At 40.6% G+C, this 20,209-nt stretch overlaps 1 protein-coding gene and 1 long non-coding RNA gene across 47 annotated transcripts in view; one reads left to right on the plus strand and one right to left on the minus strand.

The window, feature by feature from the left end:
- ANK2 (ankyrin 2) overlaps positions 1-20,209 on the minus strand; it is a 336,471-nt gene that overhangs the window by 107,124 nt on the left and 209,138 nt on the right. For all 46 annotated transcript variants that reach the window (XM_072119238.1, XM_072119243.1, XM_072119237.1 and 43 more), the window contains 3 exons: positions 12,202-12,303; positions 5,922-6,020; positions 5,534-5,632 (listed from right to left, as the gene is read on the minus strand). In XM_072119238.1, coding sequence (XP_071975339.1) covers positions 5,534-5,632; positions 5,922-6,020; positions 12,202-12,303 — 300 coding nt within the window. The remainder of the gene's footprint in view (positions 1-5,533; positions 5,633-5,921; positions 6,021-12,201; positions 12,304-20,209) is intronic.
- LOC140072383 (uncharacterized) overlaps positions 1-20,209 on the plus strand; it is a 37,036-nt gene that overhangs the window by 6,809 nt on the left and 10,018 nt on the right. The window lies entirely within an intron of this gene.

Below are 20,209 nucleotides of genomic sequence, written 5' to 3' on the forward strand. Positions count from 1 at the left end.
AATCTAAATTAATGGATTTGTGCAAGTAACAAGTGACAAGATGAAGCTTGAGGGTCTTAACACATGTTCTTGAACAAGTTATGATTAACTCAGTATTGCTCAAAACTGTATAATGGGCAATAGCAAAATGCTAACAAATAAACCAAGATTACATGGTTAACATCTTAATGCTTACTTCCAAAATGTTTAAAAAAATATAAATGCTGGGATAGATAAAGTAATACTGTCTAAAAGTTGGGCTAAGTTCACACCACTGCTAGTGGAGTGCATTTCTCTATTCTGTTGGATAATGAACACCAAGAATTGATGGTGAACAGAAGAACTTGCATTTACCATCCATTCTCATAGACTCATGAGTGCACGTTTCTCACCCATTATGCTTTCGTTATTTACAACTGCGTTTGCATTATTTTTGGTGTTAAAAATAAAGGAATATATAATGACAGATAACAAGAACATTGTTGTGAACAGGGACTTAGAATTAGGCCCTTAGTGTGTTGCTAAACGTGTCTTATACCTTACCAGATTCTAATGCTAGTTAGACAATCTGGTTTAGTTTGCAACTAAACCTACTAGTAGTGACATCAGAAAATTTTCCAAAATTTAACACGGTAAATCCAAAAAATACCTTGTACACTTTCACCACAGTCATGTCCTTTCCTGTACTAGTTGTATAAGCCTCCAAAAAATAAAACGCTTAGAAAATGTGTTGCACAAGAATTCTGGCTTAATTTGCACCAAAATACTGGGCCAGAATTGTCAGGGCTTGTACACCTAAAAGTTTGATGTACAAGCCCTTAAATAGGCACAATGCCTGCCGCAAGGTACCATTTTCACTACTTGAGCCACCTTCCTGCCAAGTGGGCATGGATAAGTGTGAAGGGGGTGAAGCCAGTGGGGAGTTCCAGCTCGGTGCCTATGCACAAGATATAGCCTGCAACTGAATGGAGTTAGTGTAGAAGTGCCATGTCGGCATAGTGGGTGTCGGGGGAACATCATATGCTGATAGCGCCAGCATATGATTGTTGTGCCTCACTGTCTTCATTTATCTCCCCCCATTGTTAGAAGCGTGTGTAAGAAGGAATAAAAAATCATGGCAAAAAAGAGAGCCAACAATCTATTCCCTATGACATACAATGAAAACACTTTTCTGAAAAAAAAACATTTTTACATCACCATCTGCTTACAGTCATAAGCTAATACAGCTAGTTTTGGGGTTTCTGCTGGATAAATGCAAACATCCAGTTGGCAATGGCACAATGGAAATATAAATATTAACCCATTACGTTACCATGCAGCAGCAAAGACTTCTTTGGATAAATTCTAAAACTCATCTATATTTAAGTGTGATTCTTTGACTAATTAGTCAACCACTCAAAAAGACCACTTTTATGAGAACACAACCCGCTGATTCATACACCATGCATGTCGGCTTATCTTCTTTGAGAGATCCCCAATATCCTCACTGATACTGAAGTGTTCCTTGGACTATGTCTGGTAGGATAGGGAATGCCTGGCGCGAGCAGCTGTGATCACATGTACCAGCAAGAAGACTTTTTCTTGCTATGCAGAGATGGAATTACCAGTCACTAAGTGCTTGGTAACCAATACACAAACCAGGATGCAAACGCTCTCTGTGATATGCCGGGTACAATTCTAAAAATGTTTTATACTATCATGACATCTAATGAATGAAATGATACAGCAGCTGAATATGCTTCCAGTGATGTATTTATCCCATGGACTGGCATTAAATAAAAAGAAAACACTTTAATGTTAACTATTTCTACAGAATAGACATGCAGATGTTACTAAAAATTTTTGGTGAGTTATCCATTTATCCATCCATTTTTGTATATGTATCTAAAACGGTGACATATGAGCTTTGATCATAATGGTTTATGGATCGTCTGTATCACCTATATCTATGCCTGCATCTATCATATCTATCTATCTATCTATCTATCTATCTATCTATCTATCTATCTATCTATCTATCTATCTATCTATCCATCCATCTACCATCTGACCCTCCCACTCCCATACATAGCTGGGTAATGTGTTCCAGTACATAAGCTCCAATACAATTCTATTAATTAACTGTATACCACTTCATAGATCATACATGTCCTCCTTTGTCACTGTGACCTCATTGGCAGAAGATTGTACGATGTCCTCTGATAAACTATAGAACATTTGCTGGCAGTGTCCCTTATTAATCCAATGCAAATCCCCTGTGGCTAGGTTATCCATCACAGAATCCTCCAGTGCTAAATAACTGGTGGTCGTGAGCACGCTCATTTTAAACTGTAAATCCAGCAATGACAAACATTTTAATCCAAACTGAATATGTAGTAAGCCATGCTTTAGTGCCTTATATAATGTAGAAAGCACTTTGGGTGAAAAAAAAACTCTTCATTCTCAGCTCAGTTTGACTGTTCTACAAATGATAATAGGACAATTGTGTAAAGAGGTGTCCCACAGAGGCTGCATGCAAGGATCCCTGCAGGTCTATAAAGCCATAAGAGAAGATGGAGTCCCTGCTGTCTCTTGTTTTCATATGATGCCAACTACATACTTTCTTTAAGAGTCTCCAAAACTTTCTAAAGCATGTCTGGATTCAATTGACTTGGGGAATTAAAAGCAGTGGCCCAGGATAATGGTGCAAACGGCCTTAGTGCAGTTTGCATCACTAATGTGCAGGGTGCGCCAGATAATCCAATAGTGGCGCACGCTTTTAGTGACAGGTTTCAGGATGTGACACATTAGCACCTTGTTTTCTTGGTATACTTTGCTTCCTGCTGTTGCGACAGAATTGTGGCGCAGCTCAGTAATAAATGCATCAAACAAAGTGCAACCACGATACAAAACTGACGCCACAATTCATTAATACATGTGCGAACTCCAAAAAATAGTAGTAGTCGAAGAGCGTAGTAGATAGTTATGCCTTAACATGAGGTTTTGCTGTAACTGTTTAAAATATTTGGGATTTATCTGTCCTATTTAGACTCAACATTCTATTACTTACTGTCCACACGCCTGCGCACACGCTGCAGATGGCGAATTTTCACATGTGCAGGGCAGGATAAACGCTCTTGATGTATCAGGCGGATCAGTGGCGGAGCGTATGATAAACATCCACCTATGAGTCTATGAGTGATCTGTTAGCAACAGTTCTGACAAGGTTTTGAGATCTTATATACCATAAAAAGAGTTTCTGAAATTTACATGGGGTATAAGAATTAGAGGATGTTAACTTGATTTAACCACAGGCCTAGGTAAAAAGAAATCATTACAAAGATCCTTGTGGTGCCCATTCAGGTATTTGTACATTGTAATGAGGTCTTTAGGCCTTAGTCCTCTTTTTTCTAAGCTGAATAACCCTAGGTTTAGTAATCCATCATTGTATTCTAGACCACCTAATAATCGTGGTTGCTCTCCTCTGCCCCCGTTCCAGTTGCACCATGTCCTTTTTATACACTGGTGCCCAAACCTGTGCACAATATTCCATATGTGGTCTGACCAGTGATTTGTATAATGGCAAAACTATGTCCAGCTCCATTACTGTTCCATGGTAAATACAGTTTTGTATCATACATGAGAAGTGGCCTATACACCTAAGTAATGATGTTCACTGAATAAACAAGAATTGTAGGGATCAATGATTGATGCATTCAACAATCTCAAAAGATGAACTGAAGACTTTCAAGACCGGCAAAAATCTTCTTTTTATACTGCAGGGTGCACGTAGTGTATACACCATTCCAGTGAGTTAACATGTAATCTGCTATGTGAGCAATGGATATGAAGCTTCTGCTGAAGGCAAAGTCTTTCTGGAAATTACATGTCACCAGCATGAGAGCTCCCATATTCTCCATCCAGACATTCACTAGAGGCGCAACCTGCAAAATAGCACTTAGTGTAATGCTTTTACTTCTTCTTGATCTACTTCTACTCATTTACTGCCATCATGGACAACCAATAATAAGTTAATTATGGAATCGTTATTGATCTCGTGAAATCTGTTGGTAAAATCAACTGCAATTGTTTAATTTTTCTGCAAGTACCAGGCAATAATATACTGTATGTGTCACTGAATTTAATAAGCTATCCATGTAATACATCTGGGGCTATTAACGTCTCTCTCTCTCTACCATGACAAATAAATGAAGGACATGAATGGGAAAATGATTTCTCATGGATACCAAAGTATCCATATCTGCAACCTATAACAAAACAACCTCAATGGTTTCATGTAAACATTCCACCAATGAAGGATCTCCTTATAACATTTAAGGAAATAATGAAGATGTCAATATCCCATTAAAAGTGACTTTAATTAGACAGACTCTGGAGCATAGTAATAGCAGCTGAGAAATGCAGAACTTTAAGGCTGTGTTTACATAGTGCTTTTACATTTTATTTATATTGTGTTAACGTTGCATTTACATCCTTTTTAACAAACATGTAAAGACAGTGTAAACATCACATAAAGTCAATGCTACTATAATGCTTACAACGTGTTAACAAATGCAGGGGTGAATATTTCATCAGGTATGTTATGCAATTTTCGGTGTGTTTGCTCAAATATGTAAACGTGATTTTAGTCTCACACTTTGGAATACTTCATTTATCATTGGTTTTGCAGGGTTTTTTGGTGTAAAAAAGTCTCAAAAAAGTTTCATCAAAAAGATTTTTTGCGATTTTTCACTGCTAAAAAGTTGCACAAGACTATTTTCACCACTTCACTACTGGTGTAAACAAAGAGCTACTGCTAGTGCAATGCTGTGTAAAGCCAGATGCATTAATTTCGTTGCCAAGTCAGTCCAGTACCCTAGCTGGCAGATGTCCTGGGACTTCATATGAATTTTGCAACTTTTTTGTGTTTTTCTGAAAAACAAATCCCAGGCAGCAAGTAGAATATAAAACATTTATTAACCCTTTCCTGACATGGGGGTTAATAGTAAAGCACAGGCCGAGATAACTTCCAGACCCATGCTGTACTATTACATTCCACTTCTGGCACTGGCTCCCAGATGGAAAGGGCATGCATAATTATCAGCCCGCAGCGCCGGACATCTTGTCCCCACACTTCGGGTTGCGAATTACAAGTTTCTTTTTTTGGTGATCCTGGAGTGTCAAGACTAGCGACGGACAGCGTCAGGATCAAGGTTAAGAGGAACAGAGGTGAGTATTTCTAGTTTTTTGATGTTTTTTCAGCGGTTGATTTTCTTTAAAAAAAAGAAAGCAGTTCATATAGCATTTCAATGTCTAAATCAGAAAGACTGTTGATCACTACACAATCACTCGTCTTGATCCTCTGTGAGCTATGGGCTGGCATTCCTGGCACTCAAACCCATGAGTTACGCAATAAACAGCAGGTGAAAGAATAATAATGAGCTTCTTATTCAGTATTTACAGGAATGGTAGTGTGCTCCATAGACCATTGTTAATTATTGCTTTTACTTTCATTATAATTATAATGATTTCTAAACAATACATGCTTGTTATGATACCAGTGTTAGATCCATACCTGAGACTGGGCATTGATATTGGCTCCTTGCTTGATAAGAGTCTTGACAACTTCTACCTGCCCCGCGAGTGATGCAATGTGCAGAGCTGTGTTCCCTTTCTAAAAAAAAACACCAAATGTAGTGGGATTATTACATTTCAAATATTTCAATGAATAATAGACAATGACCTATCACTGAAATGCTTCTTTCCATGGCTTCCCTTTTCTCATCGTCTTCAGGCTTAGGCGTAGGCATGGACATAGTATACTCTACTGTAACCAGGAGGTGGGTTATATGTCTGGTAAATTCTAGCTCAGCTAAAGCAAAGGGTTTCAGGCGAGCCCTTATTCTTCATGTGATAAAATGCACAATGACATTTAAAGTATCCTATAAGATAACTGTTATTACCTTAGTAGAAGAGTCCACAGAAGATCCTCTTTCCAGCAGCTCCTGCACAAGATAGAGATGGCCCTCTTTGGCAGCAAGATGTAAAGCATTGAGTCCATTCTGTAACAAAGTAAAGCTCATGAATACTCAACTGGAGGTACAGAAACCTCTGTTCTAAACCCAACCATAGCAGAGAGTCTGGATCTGAATGTCAGCAGGGATGGGAAGTCTTAAGATGCCCTGTCATCCGATTATTTTAAAGATAGATGCAGGTGCTACGAAGGACCCAAGTACACCATTTTGGTAAGCCTGATAAAGGCAAAATATAGAACTTGAATAGCCCAAAGCGTATATAGAAATGTCACAACTCCAACTCCTTTAAGCAATTTTAAGCAGGCTTTATCAACGAATAATGTAGTGACTTGCAAAACACATGCCACTGCCTAGAAGGCATACACAGATGACATACATATGGGCCTTTATTACCATGTAACAGAACTGGCACCTCTGATGGACCCCTTGTTCCAAAACAAGTAAATGCAGTAGTTGATATTGACTGTTGCACCTAAATGTTTAACTGCCCAGGATGAGAGGGTTTTTTTTTCAATCCTGGGATTTAAGGGCAGTTGCTTACTGTTATACAAGCCTTACTCAACACTGGACCCCTGTGCAAGGTGTCTCAACATGCACTGGTTTTAAGCTATAGCATCCTAATACCTGTCCTAATCCCTGTTCCAGACCCCTTCCTTTGTACGTGTGGTGACTTTGAGCCTCTGCAATCTTTTTTAGTAATTTTTGTACCAATTGCACCTCCCTGTGTTAGTGTCTGTTCTCTGTTTTTACTGTAGTAACTTTTTCTACTACAGTTTCTTGAAAGAAGTCGTCTTTTTTGTATATAAAAAAACTACAGTGATATTGATTCCCATACACATGTTGAATCACAACATACACACCGCCTTGAATACAGTTTTTACACTTGTTGAAGCACAAAATTTACAAACCCCCTTCAAATAAAAAATGGCCCATTCATCCCAAAGATCCTTTTCAGCAGAGAAGGCATATGCCTCCCTTGCCTCCGACACTGATTCAGAAGAGGAGGATTACCCTTTCCTCTATTTCTCATCCTCCTCCTCATCCGGTGATGAGGGGTCCTCCAGAAGGTGCCCCGGCCAACGGTGGAGGTTGTTCCCTAGCCCCCAAGTGACCCTAAATGGACCCAACCCCTTGATAATTATGTGCCTCAAATTCCTGAATTTGTGGGAAGCTTAGGAATTCATTTTGAGACAGAAGGCTTCACATAAAATGTTGTCTTGGGGAGCTGTGGAGCGTGCGCAGCCAACCTACAGCGGGGTCTCCCACGCCCCACAGCTCCCCAAGCGCCACAACGGTTATAGAACCGTATTCACACCACCGCAAGCCCAACAATCCGTGCCTGAAGAAGGTCTGATGTTATAAGACCGAAACGTTGCATTAATTTTGGATTGCCGATTGACTATAATAAAATATACAAATCAAGTATCACAGGAGTGCCAAGTTTTTTTCAAGATTTATTGAGAGGTGTTGCAGCCTACTTGTGCACCCATACCACCAACATTGAGTGACGTGTACTACTTCCACAATTATTTTTCATTTAGGCCTCTCATAGTCACATCAAACTTATCTTGTCCCTCAAAACATAGCGTTTGTCGGTTTTCACAAAAATCTGAAAAATCACTTGTAGAGTTATGTTATACTTCCAAAAAAAAGTAGGTGCTTAAAAAAACCAAGATAACATAAAGAAGACTTTAGGTAAATGTTAGTTATTAAGTTATTTTGGGGGGGGGGGGTATGACAATCTGTCTAAAAAGCAGAAATCTTCAAAGTTTGAAAAGAGCGTTTTGTTCAAAATTTTTGTGATATATTCTTGCAGGATACCTGCAAGCTGTGCAAGAATTCCAGACAGCCGGGTGATGCCACAGGCTGTCTGGACGCAGAGAAGCTTGGGAGTGGGGAATAACAATGAGTCGGGGGAGGGGAGAATGTGCATAAATTAAGTCTCGTAGGACCCAGGAGGCACTTGTCAGACAGGACCTTGAGCGCCTCCGTCTCATTTTAAAAGTCTATTTTCTCAATGTAACGGAGGCCCCGGAGAAAGGGAAAAGAGGATCCCTGATGCCCTACAGTAACAAGGGTGCATTATGGGACTGTCTACCACCGAGAAAACAGTGATAGATGTCCTTTAAATCCAGTGGATTTTTGGCCCCACTTGTGACTGTGATGTCACTGAGAGGGGGAGGTCCACATTACCCCCCCCCCCTTCAGAGGATTATATATATGATGATTTTGATTGAAACCCCATTACGTTTGATCGCAAAAATGTGCAATTGTTTCCAATCATCGGGATACCTTGCTACGTCTTACCCCATACCAAATCAGGGGTGCTCCTTGATTTAACTGGGTTCCAACCCAGCTATGTTCTTGAAACTCAGACATAAATGCACCCCAGCCCTTGAACCCTCTCCTGTAACTGAGAGCTCAATCATAAATTATGGGACAAATATGATTTTCCTTTGTGTATTTCTAGGTAGGAAATCCTCCCCCAGACACACAAACTGTGTAAGGTACCTCTAGAAGGTATACATACCAATGCCACCTTCTTTGTTTCTGAAGTGTGAACATTGGTGCCAGTCGAATAAAAGGAGATCTTTTTGAAGTCCCTCTCTTCACCTGATTAACCCGTGTGGAGGGAATGGCTCCTATGAGGATGTGGACAAGAAAGTGGCCTAATAAACTAATACCAGTATTTTGTCAAGAAGATGAACAGTTTCTAGATTCCATGGCCCAGATTTGTTGTACCATCCAGAAAATCAACTTTGAAGTGAAATGTTAATTGGTTCTATCAAGTCAGGGAGGCAGAGAGATAAACACCGTCAAGTTCTCTCTGCCTCTGAACACCTCCGCCTATGTGATTGACATCAAGCGCCAGACTTGAGGAGATCTGGTTAATGATGTCCCTTGGCCAAGGACCATAATTGCAGTGAAGGGGACATTCTTATGCAGGGAAAGCTTGACTTCAGTGTTATACTCTCCGCCTCCTTGACTTCATTAAGTTAATTTACATCTCACTTCAAAGTTGATTTTTTGGACGATGCCACCACACCAGGCCATGAAAGAAACATGATCAAGAAGCGTCTGAGATGCTTGACAACATACTAGTAGTGTACTGGTACTGGTTATTAGGCCTTTTTCTGATGACAGGTTCATCAGAGTAACTGTAAAGTTTTTTTTCCCCACAAATCAATAGCTCTTGGGATGTAAAACAACTTTGCCTATTATCTTTGTTACCTAAATCTAGCTGTGGAGTCCATAGTATAAGCAAACTTTATGGACTCCTGGCAAGGGCTGTTGCTCCCTGCTCACAGGGGAGGGGAGTCATGTGACAGAGCTCTCTGTGTATGTAGCAGAGCTGGAAGTGTTCATGACTGTGGATACAGATGTCTCCTGCACAGAATAGTGAGGTACAAGATCTCCCCTGTACTCTTCCCAGTCTGTGATTCTACAGAATCTATTATGTCTCTCTATGTCTCTTTATTTTCCCTTCCCCCACCTTGAATTCGCACTTTGCACACTGTGCAGATAAGCTATTAACCCTTAGTGCTTATACATTGACTTCATGTAACTGTTGTACTTCTGATTTCTACCACTAATTACATGTTCCTTGCTCCTCTATGTGATAGAAACTGCCAGGCTGGTTACCATATACATCCATTTACTTGTGGGAAACTAAAAGGATTTAATGCTAAATTACTTTGAAAGAGAACACAAGGCATCGTGGGATCTGTGGGCAAGCGAACTGGCCTCAGTTTGACGGCATAGACCAGTGGTTCTCAACCTTTGTAATGCTGTCACCCCGCAATACAGTTACTCATGTTGCGGTGACCCCAAACCATGCGATTTGCAGTAAAAACACAATAAAATCGTGGCTCCAAAGGCTTTAGTCGACCCCTGTGTTTTGGTCATTCGACCCGTGCTGGGGTCACGACCCACAGGTTGAGAACCTTTGGCATAGACAGACAGACATTAGTCTCCACCCACTTCACCTCTGGTGAGAATGATTTTGGTCAAACATTTTCAGAACAGAAAATGCCATAATTTTGAATAGAAATGGGTGAACACCACAAAGTAGGCATCATTCTTATGTTTTTAAAAGGGGAATCACATATAATAATTTGGTAAAATTACTTTACAGTTATGCTTTAAGTATTGCTTTTAGAGATTTTGTCAGAACTCCTGCAGATTCTAGTTCTGCAGTTTGAGTTCTGCTGGTTGAGTACCACATCCAGATGCATACTCTGCAGAGGTATTGATGGACATCTTTGACATGACTTTGTACAAGATCTTTTTTGTAGGTAAAAAGGCGAGATTTTACATAAATGAGTGGATTCCAAAAATTTTATATCCTACCTGAGGGGGGGCCATAGTTTAATGGGGTAAACCTTTAAGGAATAAAGGTGCAAAGGCACAACTGTATGCATAGACTATGGTTAAATGCAAACAAGTTTTTGGAAGCACGCTTAGCACATTTTGGCATTATCTTGAACACAGACTATAGTGCATATACAAAATCCTTTAGCTATGAATTTGTTAATGGAAACATAAAATATTCTACCAGCTTTGCAAAGCGTAACATAAATGTGCCTAAACAAGCAATTAGAAAAATGCCTAAAACAAGTTAATTAATGGAAGTGAAGGCAATGAAGATTTTTTTTAAGAACACAGAGGTACTTTTCATGTCATTACTCAGTGATCTTCCGCCTGCCCCGGAGGCTCAAAATAACACTTAATGAATGAATATTTTTAGCAGCTGCAGTAATTTTCACATGATTATTATCCTTGAGTAAAAATAGGATAAGTGCAAAATAACAAAAAAGGGCAAAATCTGGTTAAAATGTAAAGTGTTTTCTAACATCAGAGCTCAATTATATTATATAAAATACAAGGTTATGTCAGAATGGCTCAAATGTGCCCAATCAATTGCTATATTGTGCAGGTTATTGGGTTTTTTTAAATCTAAAATGGCTCTATGATTGGATAGCTTGGATATATAAATATTAAGGGTGGTTTCACAGTGGCGTGTCTATTGCACATCCATTGTGTTTTCTCTCCACTGAAGGTTAAACATTGGTTTGGAAGCATCACACTTGGTTTCTCAACTTCGTCAGTTTGTTTTGTGGACCCTTATGGGCTTATTTAGTAAGGGTCCGCGGATCGGATTTCCGTCGGACATTTCCGTGGGACTTGTGCTGCTGGGACAGATATTTAGCAGGGGATTGTGTCACATGTGATCGGATTGTGGCACGGCTGTGCTGGCTTTCATGTAATAGAAATCGGGGGGTGGGCCGTCGACCGATCGGACTGATCGTGGGATTGAACATTTAAATTGTGTCACAAGCACAAGCACTTGCATATACCAGGGAGAAGATGGTGAATTCGGGCAGACCTGAGCAGGAAATCGACAGATGCAGGATATTGGGCGCACAATCTTTGTGAATTGCGGCAGATATGCATTCCGGTCGGACAATGCACTTTCAGGGATCACGCAGGACAGGTAAGTAAATGTGCCCCATAGACTTCTATTGCTTTCCGTGTTCCACATCAGTGAAAAACAAAGGACAGGTTTCAAAATTTTTTCCAGGGACCACTTGAGAAATGCTTGCTTGCCGAAACATGTGTTGGGGTGGACGCAGGGCTGTTGTGACTTGGCTGGTGGGTATTCACCTAATGTACTTATATTATATGATGTTTACAACATTTTTTTGATGTTTAGAAGCACTCTAGTATAATACAGTCCGGCGTATTCATGAGGGGACGAGACTAGGAGGCGGTGTACCGCATGAAACCTGGCAGTCAAGGGGGGTTCCGAGGGACTGCTTTTCCCCCCATAGGCGGGAGGTGACTCATGAATACGCCAGACCGCTGTGAGCTTGGTCCGGCGTTCCTATTGTACAGTGTGGCAGTATGTGCTAGCTTTATCAGAGGGTTCCGATAAAGCTAGCAATGTAACACTGCTATATCTGCCATAGCACTAGGAGCTACTTACTTTAATAATACGATTGCATAGCCACTAACCTATGCAATCGTATAGACTGACAAAGTGCCTGTAAGGTCCTGTTTGTGACACCAAAGTCAATTTGTCCAGGTCTGGTGGGCAAACCCAAACCCGACCATCGGGTTAGTCCTGAGGTTTTCTAGGCATAGACAAAAGTATGTGCAGTGCAGTATGTGAACAGAAACACATTGCAACTTTAATAACATATTTTACCTGATTACACGTATTGATGTCTACTCCTCCTTTTAGGTATTCTAGTACCTTGTCCAAATTGCCCGATCGAGCAGCTTTAAGAAAGCTGGTATTGCTGTCCGACTGTAAACAGAAAAAAAATTGGTTACAAATTTTCATTGTTTGGAGCTTTTTTTTCACAAATATAATTACCTGAAGATCAATGTATCTGCAATATAACAACAAAGAGAGCAATAGTTCACACTGATAAATGTGTGTCATTAAAACACAGTAAACCAATACTACAACTAACCAATATTAATATTATTATCATTGAAACATAGAAGTGCGTAACTATCTGTGAATTTCTGAGAAACTTCTTTCTTTCATGCTGAAGAAGCTTGTATCACAATTCTAGCCTCATAATTCTCCCTGTTTTGGCCTACTATGCTAGAGGGCTGCTTGACAGCCGGTACACCTGCATGTTTCTTAAATGTATTGAAAAAAGATAAAAGTTAGGCCACCTGCACATGACATTTGTCAAAGTTGCCAAGAAAAATGGACAGTAACTTTGTCTTCCTTTTAAAATCCATGCGTCCATTTTTAGCAGACAAGTGGCATCCATCTGTCATCCTTTTTTATCAAATCTATAACAAAAATACTTGATTTTTACAGTCATTCAATAGTGTACCCTGACAGCCATCCGTTTTCAATGGACAGTACTCAGATGCTATCAAGTTCTGTGTATTTTCTCACTGACCCATTGACTTCTATTGGCCAGTGAAAACATTTCAGATAAGGACATGATCCTTCTTTTGACAGGACTGAAGCACAATCTGTAAAAATTACAAAAATGTGCATTTAGTGCAGCCTTGTGCCTAAAACATTTAGCTGTACGTTAAAACTGTGCAGACTAATATTGGACCGCCTGTTATTTAGCTCATATTTTGATTCAATTTTAGCAAAACTTATGTTGAAATTGATATATATCTTGCAATCTGTTTAGGACGGTTTTGTGGCACAAATTATGACATAATTCTGTTGTAAACAGTTTGGTGCCCCATTGCGCTTGATAACCACTTGAAGGGATGCCAAGGACATCTGATGTGCGAGTGGGTATCACAGAGGGGGACATGCAGACAATGATACAGAAGGCATAAGCCATGGGACGTCACAGGAAATCTTGAATCCTGCTTTTATTGCCAAAAGTTTATAGTATACTTTGTTTAGTCTTATATCCTCACTTCCCTATACTGGATTCTGGAATGTTTTATAGTAGCCCTAAGGCAAAATCTAAAAAGACACAATCAGAAATCTCACTACAAGAATTGTATCCTAAAGAACCTACGGTTCATCCAACGGTAATTTACATTATGCCCAATAAGGGGCACATTTATGAAAAGTGTTGTAAGGTAACACAGTGAGGTATTAGACTAGAAAGTCTTATGCTGCACAAGATTCATATAACAGTCTGATGCTGGATGATAAATCTGGCGCATAAAATAAATCTATACTACTTTGCACCTTCTATTAGTTATAGCTCCCTGGTCCTGACAAGAATTGGGACCAGAAGGCGGAACGCAGAGGAGGTATGTGAGACACAGCTCCTACCTCCCACAGTGCTCCCTTTGGTAGTGTTCTTCCTCCTGCGGGACAAGCTTACTGCCACATCCCTCCCACAGGGACAGGCAACACAGTACCTCCCACAGGTAGGCCCCGCACCTCCTCCCTGAATAGACAGTGTCCTCCATGAGTTGCTAGGGGGGGCAAGGTATGAGGGGAGCTGCTGCTGAAAAGGGGGACCAAGGTATAAGGGAAGCTGCTGCTGGGATGGGGGCACAGTATGAAGGGATGTGCTACTGGAGGCCACAGTATGAAGGGAGCTGCTGCTGTGGGACAAAGTATGAGGGGAGCTGCTGTTGGGCTGCACAATATGTGACATGGAGCTGAGGGGACACAATGTAAGGGGAGATGAGAGCATTATGGGGGGAACTATACTGTGTTTGGGGGTGGAGTCATGGACAGCGCAGAAATGTGTGGCTCAGTGGGAACAAAAATTCTTTTGTCCCTCTTTTGCTTCTCGAAAGTTGGGAGGTATGTATTAGTTAAACAAAATTCAAACCGGCACTTCAACGGAGAGAGTCCAAGAAGGTTGTTACCTAAATACGTTCCTTTATTCGCATAAAATATCCATTACAACATGAGGGAAAACAAGCTGGTTAAAGCGTTTTGACGCTAAGCCTCTTACTCATAACTTACATGTTTATTGCAGTGTGTTACCTTATATCAATTTCAGCTGGCCGGCACGGCAGACGGACCAGAAGGACCTCCCCGACTGATCACCTGATACCCAGTAGTCACCTGATACCAGGTGATATTAGCTAATCATGTGATTGGGACTCAGCCTCAAGGATATCGGTAAATATAAAATGCACTCTATAACAATAAAACCTGTATTACATAACAAGAATACATAGTCATTACTGACCATAATACATATACGTCCAATTAAGTGGGAATGTCCTATACAAACAGGATCAATGTTTAACTTGTAAGTCTAAATAATGATGCACATATGTGTTATGGTCAGTAATGAATATGTATTCTTGTAATACAGGTTTTATTGTTATAGAATGCATTTTATATTTACCGATATCCTTGAGGCTGAATCCTGATCACATGATTAGCTAATATCACCTGGTATCAGGTGACTACTGGGTGATCAGTCGGGGAGGTCCTTCCGGTCCGTCCGCCGTGCCGGCCAGCTGAAATGGATATAAGATAACACACTGCAATACACATGTAGATTATAATGGATATTTTATGCGAATAAAGGAACATATTTTGGCAACAACCTTCTTGGACTCTCTCTGTTGAAGTGCCGGTTTGGATTTTGTTTTTCTATATTACCAAGACGGCTTTGGTTGCTTTCCGTGCACCAGGAGATGCCTGAAGGAGATCCCGTGGTAGGGTGAGCTGGCATTTTCTTTGTCTGCACTTGTCGCAGACATTTACTTTAATAATAAATTCTTTGAGCATATGGGTAAACCTCTGAATCAATTTGGCAGTAATAGATTAACGAGTTATACACAGTATAACAGTTTTTGGGCACAAAGGTAATACCATCAATAATATCTAGTTCTATAGTGCCCGATAGACAAATTTGTGCATCAGACTCAAGGTCCACCGAGAGCACCCTTCTGGATTAAATGTAGCACTTATTTCCAAAAATCTCCAAGCTCCCTACTTTCCCATATAATATGCAATAACTTTGCATAAAGTACAGAGCATCTAGGGCAGTGATGGCGAACCTATGGCACGGGTGCCAGAGGTGGCACTCAGAGCTCTTTCTATGGGCACTCAGGCCATCACCCTCAGGCCATCACCAAACACTTCCAATCTTCCTGCAGTCCCAGGCAAATTAAGAGATGCTGCTCTCTGTGCTATTCGACACTTTGTTGGCTGTTAGGAACTGCAGGAAAAGTGAGGTTTTGACAGAACTGCATTATCTTTGGAGGTCATCATGTTGGACCCGACCATTGTTCCTTTAGAGAGAGAGCCTGGAGAGAAGCTACAATGATAATTTGAATTTGCCCTCCTTCTTTTAACTGGTGGCCTCAAACCGCCAATACAATTGAAAGATGTGAAAGAACAGGTAGCAATAAGTTACTGCTTAAAATTTCATGTTGGCACTTCACGGTAAATACATGGATTTCGGTTGTAGTTTGGGCACTCAGTCTCTAAAAGGTTCACCATCACTGATCTAGGGAAACAGGAGTCAGGTCTACAAAATCCCTATTCTGTAGTAGACTGGGAGTCTTATAACCCCTATTTATGAAGTGAATCTGAGAGTCATTGGAATATCCCCTCCAGAACCTCCCCCTGCCGGGAGTCAGATATTTCCCCATGTTCGGTTCCCACTTCTCCTTACGAGATACAGGATGAATATTGTGCGTCCAGTTTTCTACTTTGATGTGAAATCTGTTATTTCGCTGTGAGTTTTATTCGCAGATCCATAGTTTTGAATGCCTTCACAAATACTGTATATAAAGGAGCCTCAATTTAAAAAATAAGTAAAAAAATACATTTATCCACAAATGTTTATGAGACAGGTCAATATTAACAGGCTTTTACTATGTTCCACTGAGCAGATATCTGAAATGGTAATGAAGGCAGTGACAGCATATAAAATATTTATCATTTAGCTAATGGCTTTTATGAGTGACCTGCTTTCCATATGAAATGCTAAGGAATGAGTAAGGAAAAAGCAAACACATAGGTAAGGTTAGGGACACATGTTGGGGTTTTTATGCAGTTTTTGGAGTGTATTAAAAAAAAAAGTACGTTGGCCACAATTGCGTTTGGTCAGTTACTGTACCTCAACAGGAATCAGAGAACTGAACAGACAGGCTGAGTACAGTGCAGTGATTTCAGGTTCAGTCTGGTCAATCTCACTACATTTACTGAGAGTGTTTGTCTGATTGTGGGCAATGTTGGGCAAGGGGGGGGGGTATTAACACATTTGTGCCACAATTCTGGTGGTTTTGCGCCTATGTGGTGAAAAGCCTTACACCACATTTATCAAGGCTTTATAGACCTGTTTTTAGCCATTTTCTGACTTGTCGAGAAGGGGGCGTGGCCTATTTGTATGTTCCGTGTGCCAAAAATTGTGGACAGAGTTTAGACCACTTTAAAGTAGGTCTAAACCGGAAATTGACAGTCTTATCCTGCACAGTGTTTAACACAGTGTTAAATCTGGTGCAGAAAATGACCAGGGGTTTCCTCCACTAAACTGATGGAACCTGGGACACATTGATAAATCCCCCCCATTGGGTATTTGCTGTCAGCTAACTAGAGATCATTCAGGATGTGGTCACAAATTCCATTTAAACAATACAAGACACCACAAACTGGTTAGGGATCACCGGAAAACACAAATGTGATCGAGCAGAGCCCCGTGTGCTAGCATTTCATAAGGAAACGCAACGCTAGCGGAAAGACACCCTTACTGTTGCAGCTAAGTAGATGGGATTTAACCAATTCTCATTCACATATTATGTATGTAAGTCTGCAGTCATAGGCTACTTTGAAGCCCCAGTACACCAATATGTGCTGCACAATTCCCCTTTTGCAATCTGCAATCTGCATGCAGCAGATGTGAATTTGTGGTGTGTTTGCAGCAGGAGATACTGTAGCTGTATATGCTAAGTGGAAATATTGCATTAGACTTGTGTGTTCCCAGCACCTCTCCTATATTCATCCCCTTGTAATCCAAACCTAGTTTGGCATAAAACCCAGAATCTGATTGAACCCTAGTGTAGTACTATCAATCCTGATGAGACTGGTGATCTCCATGTAATCATGTTACAATCCATACAGCACCTATGGATGTGAGCATTAGAAGTGGTGCTATATGTAAATGTTATCATTTTGGCAGATTTACTAAAGGTCACGGGAAGCAGCAGACCAGTAATCCGCATTGATGTGTCACCAGTCCCCCTGATGCTTAGCCAATCATGTAAGCAGATAAAGCACAGCTCAGCTGAGCGGTGACTGCAGTCAGGATGAATGCTGCATCACACCCACTGGAGTTCTCTGCACACAACACAATGCAGCTTAACCAGCGCAGGACTGGAGGAACAACCAAACATACAGGCCCACATTTATACAAAACTAGGTGCACTTTGCCTGTGTAGTGTTCTGGCACACATTCATGAATATGGCACCCCTTACACTACCCCTACAGAGCGCACCAACTTTTTGTTGCACCTTTAACAAAGGGAATGCAACACATTTCTGTCGGACCTTGCATAATAAATGGGGCGCGGGGTCCGACTGGGCACCAGAATGTCCCTTTCAGTGCAGAAAACTGTGTCATATGAAGAAAAGTGCAGCCGCGACCAAAAATATCTGTGCAAGCAGTTTGCGCCCATAAGAATGTGCAAAGTTCCCCAGAAAACTGGCACAAGCACCTTAGTAAATGTGGGCCACAGTGCTCTACCTGATCTGCGCACCACCTAGTCTTGCATGTCACAAAGCTGAATTTATCCTACAGCTCTTCTCTGCAATCTCAGATTTTACAACTTACCGTACTCAATTTTTAGCAGCAGTTGCATTAGTCTGATATCATGCTGCTGGGCACTACTAAATCTGTGTATATTTCATACCAGAAGTTACCAGTAGGCAGGCAAATTATTTTTTGATGTACATAATTTACTCTGTTATATCAAATACAATATCCTTAAAAAAAGGTTAAAAAACTGACAATTTGATCTCATGGATGAAATAGATAGTACAGTATCAGCATATGTTGATGGTTACAAGTAAGCCTGCTCAAGGTCAGACTGCTACAGCAAGAGCAAACACTATGTAAGGCTGGATGCACAGGACCATGGTAGGTGCGTGAATTGCCCGATTTCACAAACCAACCACAGTGCAAAGGTCAGGGTTCCAAGAATCATGGCGATATATGATCTATACAATGTCCCTTCTTACCCCTGGAAAGGCTAATAATGAACTAGTTAACTAGTAAAAGTCAGTTATTTTGGAAGTTCAGTGTGACTATAAATGAACTGTAAGCTATGAATGAACGCATGCTCAGACAGTTTACAGTCAGACCCGGAAGGGATCTGACTGCCAGGTAGATGGTGCAGCCCCGAAGGTAGATTGGGCTGCCCAGAAGTGGATCGGATCCTCCGGTAAGCGGCATGGGGGATCCGATCCATAGCAGGAACACCCTCACACCCTATTTGTGGATATCCCTAGACCTCTATTTCCACTGCTGGTGCTGCCCCTGCATCAGACAAACCTTTTATGATTGTTAAGGTTATATAAAAGCATTAGGATTCAGCAAACATGCTGAAATACATGAATCCTGTATAAGCTACAACATTTACGTTAATCACTACATCAATGCACAATAATGATTTGTGCCTGATTTGTCTCATTTCATGTTCAATATAGATGTCCAAAAGGTGTTTTTAGTCACTGACAGCAAGCAGGGTTCAGAGCTGCACTCTTTCAGCATCCCTGTCTGCACACACCATGATCTCGACTGGAGAAAAACGACATCTCTTACTACATTGCAGACACTCAGGAAAGCTGCTAGGCATCTGTGTGAGGACAAGTTGCATGACAGTTTCCACTGACAACCAGAGCTGTTAGCTTGGTGGTGTAATACACACTGTAACATTTTAATAATATAATTTGAGTTATAAAATGTTAAACCAATTCACATAACATGTAATTAAGTTTGTTTTTTTCTAGGATATGTTTGGCATATCACAGGTGAGATAGGAGCATGTATCCCGGGAAGATTTATCAGAAGTGTCTGAGAGCAGAACTGTTTTAGTTGCCCATGGCAACCTATCAGAGCTCGGCTTTCAATTTCTCACTGTCACTGCTGTTTATCAAATTACAGCTGAGCTTTCATTGGTTTCCATGGGCAACTAGAACAGTTTTACCCCAGACATCTCTGATAAATCTCCCCTTTTATAGTTAGTGTATTGTATGATAATTTATGATTAAATAATACATTTCAGCAAAGCTAGATCTGTACATTAACAACCAGAGTGTAGGCAGAAAACCAGATTGACACAAATGAAACGTGGAGAAGATGTGAGTCACTGCATTGCTACTCCTACTGGATTCTAAACTAGCACCAGCAAGCACAAGCCATTCATGCCAGCCGGATCTTGATTTTCTGGCAATGCTTTACTCTTGTAACAAAGCCAATGACAATTACCTGTTACCTTAATTTCAAGATCTGCCATTCATATGACCAGTTCTTACACTCATCTGATATCAACGTCCTGCATAGTACACATTGCAGACAGAAGTAGCAGAGGTGACTGGCATCTGTGTAACCTCATCTATAGCCATAAGGAACCTCACATAACATAAAGGGATATCAAAATGAGACAAGCCATATAACAGCTTTTCAAAATTAGTACTTTCATTAAGCACATATATGGTGAATGGATACTGACATGACTTGTGAATTGGTAGGGGTGTTATGCATTATTACCTATAGAGCCAGACTAGTTGCATC

Source organism: Engystomops pustulosus, chromosome 1 (genome assembly GCF_040894005.1).
Source record: "Engystomops pustulosus chromosome 1, aEngPut4.maternal, whole genome shotgun sequence".
NCBI classification, from domain to species: Eukaryota; Metazoa; Chordata; class Amphibia; order Anura; family Leptodactylidae; genus Engystomops; species Engystomops pustulosus.